General features: G+C 38.3%; 1 protein-coding gene across 1 annotated transcript in view; it reads left to right on the forward strand.

Annotated features, from left to right (window-relative positions):
• The first annotated feature begins 1,870 nt into the window (after positions 1-1,870).
• The window catches only part of NOXA1 (NADPH oxidase activator 1), a 48,124-nt gene continuing 33,753 nt past the window's right edge, over positions 1,871-16,241 (forward strand). Inside the window, exons 1-3 of the mRNA XM_044659663.1 lie at positions 1,871-2,044; positions 13,004-13,086; positions 15,240-15,348. Coding sequence (XP_044515598.1) covers positions 1,871-2,044; positions 13,004-13,086; positions 15,240-15,348 — 366 coding nt within the window. The remainder of the gene's footprint in view (positions 2,045-13,003; positions 13,087-15,239; positions 15,349-16,241) is intronic.

The following is a 16,241-nucleotide window of genomic DNA, read 5'->3' on the forward strand; positions in this document are numbered from 1 at the left end:
CCCCTTAAAGGTCTTCCCACACCCTGGTTCCTGATCAGACCTCTCACTCTAAACTTATTGGTCTTTACCAACCCAGGGACACCACAAATTCTCACACACACACATTTTGAATCTCTCACTAATGTGCCCTGTCCCCCTCAGATAGAGATGGGAGGAGTGGTAAAGAAAGGAATAAACATTATATGGCACCTATTATGGGCCAGACAGAGTGCTAAACACTTTGTAAATATCTTATTTCATCTCACAACAACCTTGAGAGGTAAGTGTTATTTTATTCTCACTTTACAGTTACTTGAACTAAGGCAAAGAAAGGCTAAATGAATTGCACAGCAACACACAGCTAGTAAAAGTCTGGATCTGGATTTGAACTCAGGGCTTCCTGATTTCAGAACCAGTGCTTTATCTACTATGCCACTTCACTAACTAGCTAGAACATTAAGGCTAAGCACTCTGCCAAACTCTGAGGATATGAATATAAGCAAATAGGACTCATTCTCAAAGAGTTTATAATCTAATGGGAGAAGACTATAGAGGAGAGCTGGAAAGGTAGTGGAGGGGACAAGAAAAGAATACCTAGACTGGGGCAAAGATGAGTGGTAAGATTGCTAATGAGGAAGTAGAGAAATGAATGTGAATCAGGAATGAAGTGAGCATAACTAGGACTCCTTATGAAATGGTTCTGGCTAGGAACTCAGCAATCAGGAAAGTTGGCATCACTGCAGAGGTATCTCCAGGGTAATAATGCTACTACTGATGAGCAAGTAGAGAATTCAGAGTGTGAATGGAGTCAAAAATAAAGTGAACATGGCTAAGGCCTCTTCAGAAATATATTCTGAGTTAGGGACTGGCCAATCCTCAGAACCCCTGACATATGGCCCTGATTCATCTTCATATGCCAGATTTCTCTCGAAATATCTCTCCCTCTCATACCCCTTATATCAGAGACTCTCCTCCCATACCATATTCTTTTAGTCTCTAGGACCCTCCCTCACCTTCTTTAGATCTTTGCCAAATATATTCTTAGCATTTCTTTTTAATACTTGCCCTTCCTGCCCCCCTCATACACACATAACTCACTCTCCTCAAAGAAATTCTCCTACCTATGCTCCTTCTTTTCCCTCACCCCACCTTCCCCATCCCTTTGCACAAATCCTCCCCCATCCCCATCAGTCCTAAGGTAACCAAATTAAATCCTTTTCCTTTTTAGTTAGTAAACTTCAAACTGATTATTGTTGAATCTAAACCATGCCCCTAAAATACCCTCAGACCCTAGTAGACTTAGATGTGGGGGAGGACAGGGCAGTGGCTGTGGAATTTTCCTGAAAAAATGAACTAGAGAGTTCTTGTTTTCCTCCTCTGTTCTTTAGAGATGGGGCCAAGACCTTCCACCCTCCCAACACACACAGCAGCTTGATAGCAGGTGCCAGATCATTCAACACTGCCACAGATAAATATGACAGGTAAGAGTCTACACAGAATATAAAGTCCTGTCTAAAAGCAAGAGACATTTTATTATTCCTATCCTTCTCCCACAATAGCCACTGAGAAAAGGACCTTTTCTCTAGATCTAAAAGGCAGGTGTTCCCAAAATTCAACAATAAAAGATCCTTTCAACCAGCCCTCTCTTACTCCTCTCTCCATATACACACCCACTGCTATCTCCTCCTCTTACTTAAGTAAACAGAAAGGGGGTTAACTTCCTGCTTAGCCCAGATTCTCATCATAGTAAGACACTTCAAGGTAGTGTCTTGCCATTAGCCACATTCCTCTCACAACCTTTCAGGTATAGTGTGCTGATTCTATACCTTTACAAAGAACTCTTTATTTCTTACAGGGTAGCTAGTCTGCCTCCACTTTGGGGTCAGCCTTAATGTCATACAGAGATCTGGTGAAGAGCTGGCATGAAGCTGTCCAGGCTTTGGATAGGAAGGACTGGGATATGGCCTTGGAACTATTTTCCAGAATTGAAGAACCTCCTTCCAAGATCTGCTTCAATATGGGCTGTGTGCACCTGCTAACTGGAAATTCAGAGGCAGCCCTGAAGGTGAGTAGACAAGAGAATGGGATGGGTACAAGTGAGGCCTAGGGTTATACCCCAAATTTTATAGTTCAGACATGCAAAACCTGCATTATCAGTCCCCCAAATTCTTGAGCATCCCATAGCCTTCAAGAAAGACAAAGTCATGAAAGGAGAAGAGAGAGACTGGATGAGGGAAGAAAGGTATTCACTCAAAGCACACCTCCACAAGTATGACTCCCAATCTAAATTGTGCCCCAGGGGGCAAAAGTACATCTCCCAGTCTAAAAATGACTCCTCCCAGCCCTTCTAAGAAGTCTCCACCAAGGGTACAACTTGGGGTAGAGAGAATCAGATCATCTAAATTAGACTCAATATTTATTAAGATTGAATCCAATATAGTTTTTTTTCTACTTCCTTATGAGACAAGCACTGATCCATCTATCAATGGACATGCAGATGAGGTCAGTCTGGAAAACAAATGTGGAGCACAGCGTCTAGCAAATTAGATATTTAATAAATGTTTGTTGAATGGAATTGAATTGGACGGACCAGCAGATGATTCTCCAATGCTCTCTATCTGGCCCCATTAGGAAGTCAGGCAAATCTACCCAAAATGCTTTGTCTATTTTCATGAATTCCTGTGGATGATAGGAAGAGCTTGAAGGTTGGAATGGGTAGGCAGGTGAGGGTTATAAGACAGTCCAAGAAGAGAACACAATGCTTAGGACATAATCTAATCATAAAACCTAGATGTATTGCTAGTCTCTTTTCATGCTGTGGGCAGAAGATGTTATAATCACATTGTTTTTTAATACATCTTGTCTAACTTATGTGAACCTGGGCAAGTCATTTGGTTCCCCCAGCCTCAGTTTCTCCATCTGTAAAATGAAGATAATAATAGTACCAACCACCTAGAGCTGTTGGGAGGGCCAAATGAGATCACATATGAAAAGTGCTTGGCAAACCTATTATTATGTCTGAGCAGATTGCCCCTTTGGGGATTGCTAGGACAGTGGAAGAAAGAGGTAGTATACTACCTATTCCTTAGCTTACAGCCAGGCAAAAAGCAGAACAGGCATCTAAGCAATTATGATTACAATTGTTGCGAGTAGGGAGTTAACTAAAAGGGTGATGATAAGATTAATTATTTTTCTCTGGCTTTACCCAGAACTTAATGATTGGAAATCAGTAGTACTAATTATACTAGAAAAATATGAGCCTCATCAGTAGATGGATACATATAAGAATAGTCATACTACATCTACGAAGTGTCAATATCAGGCGGCTGCTTCGAAGCCAAAATGGTGTGTTGAAGTGAAGTGGAAGAAAAGCTGACGAAGAAGGCAAACAATAAGGAATGTAGAGCCAATAATTACGTGGAGGCCATGAAATCCACTTGGCACACTACCTCCAGAACTGAGTCATGTTCCCCTGTGCTATGGTGAAGAATTGTAGAGGTTGTGTGATTATAATTCCTAATCCATCATTTATTGTGATCTGAGGCAACTCAGTTTCTCTGAACCTCAGTTGTTTTAGCTCAATTATGGGGATAATACCTCCTTACTCAATTAAATTTAATCCAATAATCATTTATTAATCAATCAAAATAAATAAAAACCAACTCATTAAGGGTTTACTATGTATCAGAAATTTTGCTAAGCTCTAGGAACACAAAGGAATGCTTAAAAAAAACAAACCCGTTCAAATCCGGCCTCAGACACTTCCCACTGTGTGACCCTGGGCAGGTCACTTGACCCCCATTGCCTACCCTTACCACTCTTCCACCTATAAGTCAATACACAGAAATTAAGGGTTTAAAATTAAAAAAAAAAAAAACCCTGCTCTTGAAAAGCTTGTTTTAATGAGTTTACATGTAAATAATTAAGTACATCAATATATCAATGTGCATTTATTAAGTGCCTATCATATGACAGGAACAAGGAATACAAATATAATAATTTTTTAATCTTTACCTTCTTTTTTAAAATTGATGCTAAGTATCAATTCTAAGACAGAAGAGCAGTAAGAGCTAGGCATTTGGGGTTAAGTGATTTGCCCAGGATCACACTGCTAGAGAATGTCTGAGGTCAGATTTCAACCCAGGACCTCCTATCTATTGGCCTGGTTCTCAATCCATTGAACCACTGCTAGCTGTCCTCCTCTCCCAACAAAAATTTTAATTTAAGACAGGAGCTTGAATTTAAAGGGGAGAAAACAATGTGTATATAGGTGTATACAGAATAAATGCAAATAAGTCCAAAGTAGATAAATACAAGAGTGCCTGATAGAGAGGACACTAGAAATCAAGATGATCATGAAAAGCTTCACACAGAAGGTGATGTTTAAGCTCCATCTTCAAGGAAGAAAGGAATTCTATGAAGCAGATGTGAGAAGAAATCCTAGTGCAGGTATGGGACATAGTCAGTGCAAAAAGCATGAATAGGAGAAATGCAGTATCCTGAGAAACAGAGAGATCACAGGTTATAGGAAGAGAAGCTAAGTTCAATAATGCTGGAGAAATAAATCAAAGCTAGGTAATAAAAAGATTTTAAAAACTAAATAGAAGAATTTATACTTTATTCTTAAGGCAAAAGAAAGCCACTGGAGTTGACTGAGTAGGAAGAGTGTCATTGTCATAATTGTGCTTAAATTTTGTGGGGAAGAGCTCAATTTTTTGACAAAAATTGCTAGAAGAACTAAAAACCAGTATGGCAGAAACTAGGCATAGACCAATATTTCACACCATATACCAGAATAAAGTCAAAATTCATACTTGATCTAGAAATAAAGGGTGATACCATAAACAAATTAGGGGAACACGGGAAAGATTGTCATGCTTATAGAGATAGGAAGAATTTATAACCAAACAAGACAGAGAATATTTTTTAAAAAAGAATAATTTCGATTACATTAAATTAAAAAGGTTTTGTACAAACAAAACCAATGGAACCAAGATTAGAAAGGAAACAGCAAATTTGGGGAAAATTTTTATAGCAAGTGTCTCTGACAAAGGCCTCATTTCTCAGATTCATAGAGAACTGAGTCATTTATAAGAATGCAAAGCATTCCCCAATTGAAAAATGGTCAAGGGATATGAATAGGTAGTTCTCAAAGGAAGAAATTAAAATGATTTATAGTCATATGAGTAAATGCTCCAAGTCACTATTGGTTAGAGAAATGCAAATTAAAACAACTCTGAGATATTGCCTTATGCCTTTCAGACTGTTAATAGGAATTTTTAAATCTCCCAGTGTCTCTTTAGGAGACAGTATAGGTTGGGAGTTTTGTAAAATCTTCTTCTGTCTCTTTAAGAGAAAGTAACAGAGAGATTTGTCCTCCCTCACTTTAAGAGACTGATTATAAAAGGAAAGAAAATTCAGTTAAGAAGGTCCTTCTCTTTGGCTTCAGAGAAGTCAGGGCTGTATCAGTTGCTCTCTGTTGAGATTCTGACAGTTATTTCTGACAGTTTGTTTCCAGATACTGGATTGGAGAAGTTAAAGATTTATTAATTCATGTTCATCAATTAGTTAGATAAGATAATTATAGAATTTAATATAAGTTAGATAGAGTAGGCTTGCTTTGCCAGGCAAGAAGATCCTGCCAAGAAAGGCAGTTAAAATAGGGTTTTTTAGAGATTTTAGTATAGGATTTAGGTTTTAAGATATAGTATAAGAGTTATAATCTCCTATTTCCTACTTCCTATTTCCTATCCCTACCTCTTCTCAAAATAAATGAGGACACTGGTTTACCAAACAGCTCTCTACAACTACTTCAACCTCCACCAATAATATTTACCCTATAACAGCTATTTATCACCTATAACAGCTTGACGAGCCAGCTAGGAGTCGAACCTAGAATCTTCTGATAATGTTTATATGTATATAATGTCCTTGCAAGTAACTGTAAGGTGAATTTAGATTAATATCTTTAGGTTTTTTTCTGTAGAGTATAGAAAGAATTTGTTATTCATAACTGTGAATATCTGTATGTAATGCGTGACTTGCATGTTGCAAGATTTTTTTTTTTGCTTGCTTGCTTTCTTCTCTTTACTTCTCCTTATTTCTAGTATAGAGTATAGGATAGTTTTGTTTGTGAGATTCATTTGGGGAGAATATTTCTCCCAAACAAATCTCAGGGAGGATATATTAATAGGAGTTTCTAAATCTCCCAGTGTCTCTTTAGGAGACCGTATCTGACAGGTTGGGAGTTTTATAAATTTTTTCTGTCAACAAGATTGACTAACATGACTAAAAAGAAAAATGATAAATGTTAGAGGAGATATGGGACAATTGGGATACTAATTGGTGGAAGTGTGAATTAATACAACCATTGTGGTGAGAAATATGGAATCATGCTCAAAGAGCCATAAAACTGTGGATACCCTTTGACCCCGCAATACCACTATTGGGCCTATATCCCAAAGAGATCAGAAATAAGGGAAAAGAACATATATGTACAAAAGTGTTTTTAGCAGCTCTTTTTGTAGTGGCAAATAATTAGAAACAGAATGGTTGCCCATCACTTGGGGAATGAATGGGCAAGTTGAGGTATATGGTTGTAATGGAATACTATAGCTCCATAAGAAATGACAAGCAGGAAGAGGTCAGAAAAACCTGGAAAGACTTAGATGATGCAAAGTAAAGGAAGCAAAACCAGGAGAACAGTAAAAGAAATATTACACAATGATCAACTGTGAAGAACTAAACTATTATCAGCAAAGTAGGTTTCCAAAATATCCACAAGGGACCCATGATGAAAAATGCTATCCACAGCCAAAGAAGGATCTATCAGAGTCTGTTTGTAGATTAAAGCATGCCATCTTCCACTTTATTTCCTTCATGACTTTTTTTTATCTTATGTATGATATGTCTTCTGGAGCAATATGGAAATATGCATTGCATAAAAGCACTGGTATAACCCACATCAGACTATTTATTGCCTGAGGTAGGGTGGGGAGATAAGGAAAGGGAAGAGAAAATCTGAATTCTAAAATGTCAGAAAACAATTGTCAAAAATATTTCTACATGTAACTGAAATAATTATTTATTTAAAAAAAAAGAATTGTGCTTAAAGACCATCACTTTGGCAACAATGTGATTAATAGATGGAAGCAGAGAGAGTAGGGAGCCTGAAAAAGGCCATTGCAGGGAGGTGGTTCAGTGGATATAGAGATAGGTCTAGGGATGGGAGATCCTGGATACAAATTTGGCCTCAGATACTTCCTAACCATGTTACCCTGGGAAAGTCACTTAACCCCCATTGCCCAGCCCCTTACTGCTCTTCTGCCTTGGGACTGATACTTAGTATCAATTCTAAGACCAAAGGTAAAGGTTTAAAAAAAAATAATGGCCATAGCAATCATTTGGGTGAAAGGTGATACGAACTTGAACTAAGGTGGTAGCTGTGTGAGACAAATGTTACTGAGGTTAAAAAAAATGACAAATGGAGTTAAGGAAAATGAGGAATCAAGGACCATATCAAGGTTATTGAATCTGGGGGGTTTAAAGAATGAATGGTGGTGTCTTCACCAGAAATATGGTAGTTTGAAAGAGGGAGGTTTGGAGGGAAAGACAATGAAGACAATGTGTTTGGTTTTAGACATGATGAGTTTGAGATGTCTGACAAATACAGTTTGAAGTGTCTAGTAGGCAAGTGGATGTTATAGGAGTAAGCTCAGGGGAGAAACTAGGGCTCGGCATATAGATTTATCATTCATTTGCATTTAGTTTTTGTTGTGGAGTTGTTTCTATAGGTGTCTAACTCTTCTTGACCCCTTTTGGGGTTTTCTTGGCAAAGATACTGGAGTAGTTTGCCATTTCCTCCTCCAGTTCATTTTACAGATAAGGAACTGAGACAAACAGGTTAAGTGATTTGTCATATGGCTAGTAAGTATATGAGGCTGTATTTGAACTCAAGAAAACGTCTTCCTGATTTCAAGCCCAGTGCTCTATCCACTGTACCACCTGGCTGCCCCATTCATCTGTGTAGAGATAATTAAACTCGTGGGAGCTGATGAAGTCAAGAGGATAAATGTTTAAGAAAAGAGGGCTTAGGACAGAACCATGGGGGAAAGCCCAGTTAGAAGAAGTGAACTGGTTGACGAACAAAGGAAACTGAGACAAAGCAGTTAGACAGGTAGGAGGAGAGCTGAAGAGGATAGTGTCACAAAACATTAGAGAGGAGAGAGTATCTAGGAGGAGAGGGCATCAGTAATGTTAAATGCAGCAGATAGGTAGAGAAGGATGAAGACTGAAAAAAGATCACCAAATTTGCCAATTAAGAGACCAGTGGCACTTTTCAAAAGCAATTTCTGTTGAGTGATAAAGTGAGAAGCCAGATTGCAAAAGATCGAGAAGTAAGTGAGAAAGAAGGAAGTGGAGGAAGCAAGGATCAACAGTTTTTCTAGGAGTTTGGTGGAGGAACAGAGGAGATTTGTAGGAGTTTAAGGCAATGGAAGAAACTAGTGGAAGTTTTTTTTTTGTTTTGTTTTGTTTTTTAATGGGAGATACTTGGTCGTGTTTGAAGGCAGTAGATGTTGAAGATTAGAGAGGTGGGGAATTATTGAGATTGCAAACTGCTAAAGAGAAAGGATGAACTAAAGGACACATACAGAGGGGTGAGCCTTGAGGGGAAGACTGCTATGTATAAGGCACAGGAAATAAAAGGACAAAAGTAAAACAGTCCTTGCCATCAAGAATCTTAAATGAGGGTATATAACATATACAAATTTAAGTGTAGTCCATTTGCATAAGATTCTCCTCACTGTTAAAGACTGATTACTCTGCCTGTGTGAGGGCTGGAGTTAGTAAGAGTTTGGGAAAGGAGAGATACTACTTCTAGCTTCTAGCTGCCAGCTTGGAAAGAAGAAATGGTTCCAGATTCTCTTCAAAAAGGTTTCTTAAGTATGGTACAAGAAAAACTGAGGATAAAGAGTCCTAACAGTTGAGAGTAGAAGATAGAATATTGAGGTTGAGAAATGACTAGTACATCAATTTGGCTAAAATATAGAACTTATAAGGGAATAGAATAAAATATGGCTGTAAAAGTAGGTAGAGGCAGATTATGATAGGCTTTTTGTCCACACTTACACTTTAAGATTATTTTGACTGTTGGGTGAAGGATGAATTGAAGAGAGGAGAAACTGGAAGCAGGGCAATCAGTAAATTCTTTTATTAGCTCAGGTGAGAGGTGATAAGAACATGAATAGAAGAGACTCTAGAGGAAGAATGTATTTAGGGGAAATGAAAGGATCTGAAGGGATAGACTGAGAGAAATTTCTGTGTAGTGGATAAAGAGTCTACCTCAGAGAAGAGAAGACATGGGACATGGGTTCATACCTTATCTCTAACACACACACACACACACACACACACACACACACACACAAACACATACACACAAATACACATATATATTTTTTTACGAGCCCTAGGCAACTCTCTAAATTTATAATGTCAGTCAATAAATATTTTTTAAGCATTTGCTATGTGGTAGACCAGGGGTCGGCAACGTATGGCTCTTTCTGCAGGAGCCATAAAGTCAATTTTTCAGGTGCTGTTACAGGAGCGCACTGTGAGCACTGTACGGCTCTCACGAAATTACATTTTTAAAAATGTGGCATTTATGGCTCTCACAGCCAAAAAGGTTGCCAACCCCTGTGGTAGACACTTTGCTAAGAACTGTATAAAGGAAGGTAAAAGACAATCCCTTCTCTTAAGGAAAAGAGTATATTTGATTAAATAGATATGAAAAGAAATTTTGAGTCATCCTTAAGCACAAATGACTAAAAATAGCTGTATAATAATTTGGGATACTCCCAGAAATATGTTGGAAACAACTCTACAGTCAATTGCTAAATTTTCACCGTGAGCATTTATACCTCAGAAATTGGCAAATACTATACAAATCAGAGTTGATTTATTATTTTGTTAATTGTCTAGATTTAAGAAAATGATCAAGAAAAATTTAAGTTGAATGAAGATTAAAATTAAAAGTGTATTATGTATACATTCTTTAGAGAGACAGTTGTTAAAACATTTACCAGGATGCCTCTGAACACTGTCCATATTATAATAGTGACTGAAACAAAGGCATATGCTTAATTTGAAACAAGGATACCATCCTGAAATTAGATAATCATACAAGATAAAACTCCAACCAAAGCCCTTTAGAGAGTATCAGCCAGATCTTCATCATCTCGTGCCCAGATTGATGACCTCTACACTGATCTTTTTGCTTCCAGTCTCTTCTCTAGCTAATCTATTCTGTATTGCTTAGAGCAGTGTTGGGCAAACTATGGCCCAGGCTCGGGCTAGATGAGGCCCCCTGAAATATTCTATCCTGGAGTGACATTATTCCTAATCTGACAAATACAATGAGTAGGATACAATGCAATGAAAATTCGAAAGAGTTGCCTTAGAAACAGACTGACAGATGAGCATTTCCTTTCCTTTGGCCCCCTCTTTAAAAAGTTTGCCCATCACTGGCTTAGAGCAATCTTCTTTGAATATTGTTTTCACTGTGGAAGACTAGTGTGAGAGCTTGTCCAGAGCTCTGTTCAGGGCTGCTCATCTACCTCTGGTGTCTACTTGTCACCCAACTCTCACCTGTGGCTCCAAGGAACTGTAGTATGTGCTGCAACCAAACCCCAGTAAACCATTTCAGCAGGCTGGCTAAAACAGGTGAAAAGTAACTGACCAACCTTTTAGTGAATTGGGGGATATCTACTGCAAGCATGTAAAGACGTCCCCTGGAAGAATGGATGGATAAGGACAATTTGTTCCAGTGGCCATGTGAAGCAGGTAAAGTATCTAAAGCAGTGGTGGCAAACCTTTTAGAGACAAGAGTGCCAGCCTCCCCCACCTCAGACCCCCCCACCCTCCTCCATACTCTAGACAGGGGCAGGTCATGTGATAAATGTCCTCAGGCCCATGGAGAGGGGGAGGGGTACAGCTCTGCCCTGAGTCCCTCTGGCTTTCTAGTAATGAACTCTGGCAGGCAACTGTAGGCATGCCCACAGAGAGAGCTCTACATCCCCTTTTTGGCATGTATTCCATGTATGCCATCACTGGTCTAGAGCTTAATCAGACATGGAAGACACCAAGTCATTCACTGAATCGTAGACCATTGTTAGGTGTCTTGACTTTTGTTGCCACTGGACTTCAGTGACTCTGGAAGAGAAAGTAAAGCTGATGACAGTGCAATTATGCCTCACTTAAATCCAATTCACACATAATTCAAGATATTGCACCATGATGACATTGGTCCTCTTCAAAACAAAGGAGGAAAGAGGAACAACAATCTCATAATCCCACAATGGCTCCCTATTGCTTATAAGTGTAGAATCTAAATTTTCAACCTAGCATTTAATGCCCCACCACCTTTTCTTTTTAGTCTTATCTCTTGCTACTCCTCAACATTGCCCCTCCACTCCTACCAAATTCGTCTGCTTGCTCTCCCTTGATTATATCATATTTCTGTATCTATCTTTGAACCTGCTATTCTCCTTGAACCTGAAAGACCCATCCTCATCTTTTCCATCAATCCATATCTATTATTTAAGATCTATCACAAAACTCATCTTGCCAAAGCAACCTATTCCATTTTTACTTTTTTCTCCAAATTTCCTCAGTACTTATAGCATCTCTTCAATCCTTACAACATATGCAACTTCATAGAATTTTAGATCTACAAGGTACCTTAGAGATCATTTTAGTGGAACTCTCATTTTGTAAATAGGAAAAGGGAATCAGAGAGGTGAAGTGATTTACCCAAAGTCATACTCAATCTTTAAATGGTCTCCTGAAATCTAGGCAGTATTCTTTTCAAAATATCATGCTGCCTCCCCTAAATAATAGCCACAATCAATAGTTATCAAATTAGTTGAATCAGATTTTTATTGACACATTTTCCTCAACTAATTGGCTTGTTTATTTAATTGGTTGCTGCTGGAAAATTTGAGTCTGGAAAAGTGATCAATTGTACTTGCTTTACACAATTTGTCATTTTAAACAAGTGATAAATGGTTCCAACATTGTGTTCATTAAGCATCCCCTTGATGTTGTGAAGGGGATGTCTGAGAAACAGATGTGTAAATGAGAAGTAAATAAAGTCTATTAAGTTGAAAACAGGACTACTAGTACTGATAAAATCTGATGAATTTGAAGGTTGAAACTCACACTTATACTTTAAGCTGCAACATGTTAGCAAAAAAGAATTATATAATAGATTAGCGTAAAACCATTTTTAATGAGAAATATACTTCCCTCCTCTTGATAGAGAAGTGCTGAAATCATGTCACATACCCTGTCATACCTGGTCACTTGGTCACTCCATTGGTTGGTTTAGCTTAAATGTTCTTATTTGTTATAAGAGAAGCTTCTATGGGAGGGGATTGAGGGAATATTCACATTCATTGCAAAATTACAGGGACTTTAAAAACAAAATATATTAAGACATTTTTTTAAAAAGAAAAAATGACTTCATGAAAAAGATGTACAATGGGAAAAAGAAAGGTGGCTGATCCTGTAGCAAAAGTAAAGTATAGCCAATGAACAGACCAAGTACTGCATTTTTGAGATGATGTCAAGGACCTAGGAGGGGACCCCAAGCATTCTGGGTAGACCTACTATCAAAGATTTAGACATTAAGTTGTACAAGTTAAGAAGGCATAGAATATATGCATCATTGGAGGGAGTGCCCACAGAATTGTGCACAATTCTGAAATTGTTTTCTCCATATGATCTACATATAGGAGATTGGTTTCTGTGTGTATTTTATGGAAATTGGTTCCATTATTTTACATATGTGCCATGCTATATTTACTAATATATCAAAGCAGGGCAACTATATTACAGAGTATTTGAGAAAATTGATTCATTTATTTTTAAAACATACTATGTCATGGTATATTTACAAATATATGAAAACAAAGCAGCTATTTTGTGGAGCTCAGCATTTTGATGCCTTATCTTTGATCCTCAGGCATTGGATCAAACAGTGGCTAAGGACCCCTGTATGGCTGTGGGATTCTTCCTTCGAGGTGTGGTTCACTTTCAACTAGCAAAGTGAGTACAAAGTCTCCTTGTTTCTTTTCTTACAGCCTATTGTTCCCAACACATCTTGATTTTGCTCCTCCTCATTTCTCACTTTTCAAAGACTACAGATCTTACATACCACTCTGTTAGTTATGGTGATGACTGTAGTTTCTCTCTGTTCTTTCAGTGCTTACCAGACATATTGATGTAGATCAGTGTGTAAAGTGACTCTAAAACTCTAAAGTGACTCTAAAACAATCTTTTACTATTTCTCCTTGTTCTAAGGAAAGGTTTTATAGTTAGGGGTCTGGATAAGGTTTGGAAATGAATATTGTATTAAAAAGACATATATAAAATAAAAATAAATAAAGATATAGACAATCATTCAGTTCATTCCAAATATTTATTTATTTTAAATCCTTACCTTCCATCTTAGAATCAATACTGTGTATTGGCTCCAAGGCAGAAGATCTGTAAGGTCTAGGCAACTGAGGTTAAGTGACTTGCCCAAGATCACACAGCTAGGAAGATGTCTGAGGCCAGATTTGAACCACGGACCTCCTGACTCCAGCCTGGCACACTCTCTACTATGTTACATAGCTGCCCCTTAACAGTTGCTTTTTATTTTTATTTTTTTTTTAGACCCTTACCTTCTGTCTTAGAACCAATACTATGTATTCTATTGGTTCTAAGGCAGAAGAGTGGTAAGGATTAGGCAATGGGAGTCAAGTGACTTACCCAGGGTCACAAAGCTAGGAAGTATCAGAGCACAGATTTGGACCTAGGACCTCCTGTCTCTGGCCCTGACTCCCAATCCACTGAGCTACCCAGTTGCCCCCAAGAGTTGCTTTTTAAAACAAATATTCACCTGCCTTTCTACCTGTCCTTGAGCTAGGATGTTTCTGTATACAATTCCTATCCCCCTTGTCATTTCTCCCTCCTCCTAAAGCAAACTGCTTTTCCAAATTGAGATTATATTTAAAATAGCCAATAGAATACTATCTTTTAATGTCCTAACCTTTTTTGCGACCTAGAGGTGACTTGGGACCTTCAAGGTTTTTCCCAGACAACACAAGCTCTGACATACCATACCAAACTGAGGTGGTTTCTAATATGGGGCCTGCAATGGACTGTGTATCTATTGTTTGAGGACTGGCCTGGGGAGAGGCTTATGCCCAGAAAGTTGTCCACTGAAGGATGAATTATTTGGGTTATTGCAGGAAAGCATTTTAATCTGGGCTGGTAGAGAAAATTACCAAATTGATGAATTCAGGAATCTTTTGAAGAAGTAATATAATATCCAACAGAGAAGTACAGTCTGGTTCTAAAGCAACTGTCAGCAACTTTTTTGGCCATGAGAGCCATAAAAGCCTGCGGAAGGAGGAGAATGGAGGCTGAAGTTGCTGGAATATGGGGCAGGGACTGAAGGGCCCCCTGGGGCACATCCTGGGGCTCTGCCCCAACTGGCTGGTCGGGAAGTGGAGCCAGATATGGCTCAAGAGCCATACGTTGCTGACCCCTGTTATAAAGGAATGTTAGGAAGATGAGAAAAAAAAAACCCACAGAGACCTTTAGCCTAGGAAGCAAGTGCCTCTTAAATTCTTCAGCTCAGACACCTGTGGCATGAGAAGGTAAGGTGGATAAGAAGGTAAATGTGAAGGGCGCCCCACCACCTAGCTGGAAAGTACTCTTGCAGGTAGTTCTAGCAAAATTTTTGAGAGTATCAATCCAGAAGGAATCTGGAATAGTTTTTCACTGCAACAAGGTGAAATTAAGTGTAGTTCTGTCTATATTTGATCCCTTGCCCTTTAATCATCACAATCTCATATATATATATATATGTATATACACATATACATATATATCTGCCTCTGTCTAGAATTATACAGCCTCATCTGAACTATGATTTTTGTTCTCAGCCTACAGCTTCAGTCCACTGAGCCACCTAGCTGCCCCCATCAGGCTACAACTTTGCTTAATGCTAAGGCTATCTCTTTCTCCTGCCATACCAATTTTGCCACCTTTGTCTTTGGGGTCCTACTGTGACTCCCTGTTGTTCTAAAAGTCAAGTTCAAGAATCCTACCTTTCAAAGCCCTTCACATGCAACTAAGGGCCCAATCATTGAACCTCTGTACATTTCTAGTAACCTTTGAGTTGTAATTGATTCTCTTTTTGGCCACAGGTTCTCAGAAGCTCTTTCTGATTATGATCTGGCCTTGGCCAACCTGAGAAATAATACCTTCATTGACTATAAGCAACTGGGTCTACGGTACAAGCTACAAGCTTGGGAGGTAAGTGTTAGAAGAAGAGGAATTGCTGTGGCAATTATAACATATCATTATTGAATAGCACAAAGATATCTAAGACCTGGGTCTGTTTCTACATATCCTTCCAAGGTTTACAGTCCAGAGTTGTTTGCAAATTGCTTATGGATAGCCCCAAGGTGATTTGGAGTAGGCCTGCTATAAGGATTTGGGATACGAAGAAAACTCATCCTCCTCTTCTAGTATTTATATATTGCTTTTAAGGGTTTTGAAACATTTTGCACATGTTAACTCATCTTATCCTCACAACAACCCAGTGAAGAAAGTATTATTATTATCCCTATTTTGCATATTAGGCACTTAGTAAATGTTTATTGATTGATATAAAAACAAGAGTTTTTATATTTTAAAATATAAAAATTTTAAAGTACTTGTTGGATTGGTTTGGAAACAGTGTTCTATAGAAATGATTCCTTCCCCAGGGCCAAAAATCTGCTAGTGCCCCAGAGTCTTATTTCTATTGCTCCCACCCTCCAACTGAAGGCACCTTTCCTTATTTATTCCAGGCACAAAAATTCTTAGTTATATCTCTTCAGAGGCATAAGAATGTAGTAGGCATTTCAAGAGCAGAGCAGAGAATAGTTTTGCTAAGGCATAAAATGAGTAGAAAAAATTAATATGTCTAGAAAAGAAAGGCATTATGGAGGGCCTTGAGTGTCATGCAGAAGAGTGTGAACTTTAGGGATAATAGAGAGCCACTAAGGAATTTCTTGTTCTTTTTTGAGTATTTTTTTTTCAATTACATATAAAAATAATTCTTAACATTTGTTTTTAAATTTTTTTTGAGTTCCAAATTCTCTCCATCTTGTTCCCTCCTTGAGAAGGCAAGTAATTTACATAGTGTTTAGCTTCAGTTTTCT

Source organism: Gracilinanus agilis, chromosome 2, assembly GCF_016433145.1.
Source record: "Gracilinanus agilis isolate LMUSP501 chromosome 2, AgileGrace, whole genome shotgun sequence".
NCBI lineage: Eukaryota > Metazoa > Chordata > Mammalia > Didelphimorphia > Didelphidae > Gracilinanus > Gracilinanus agilis.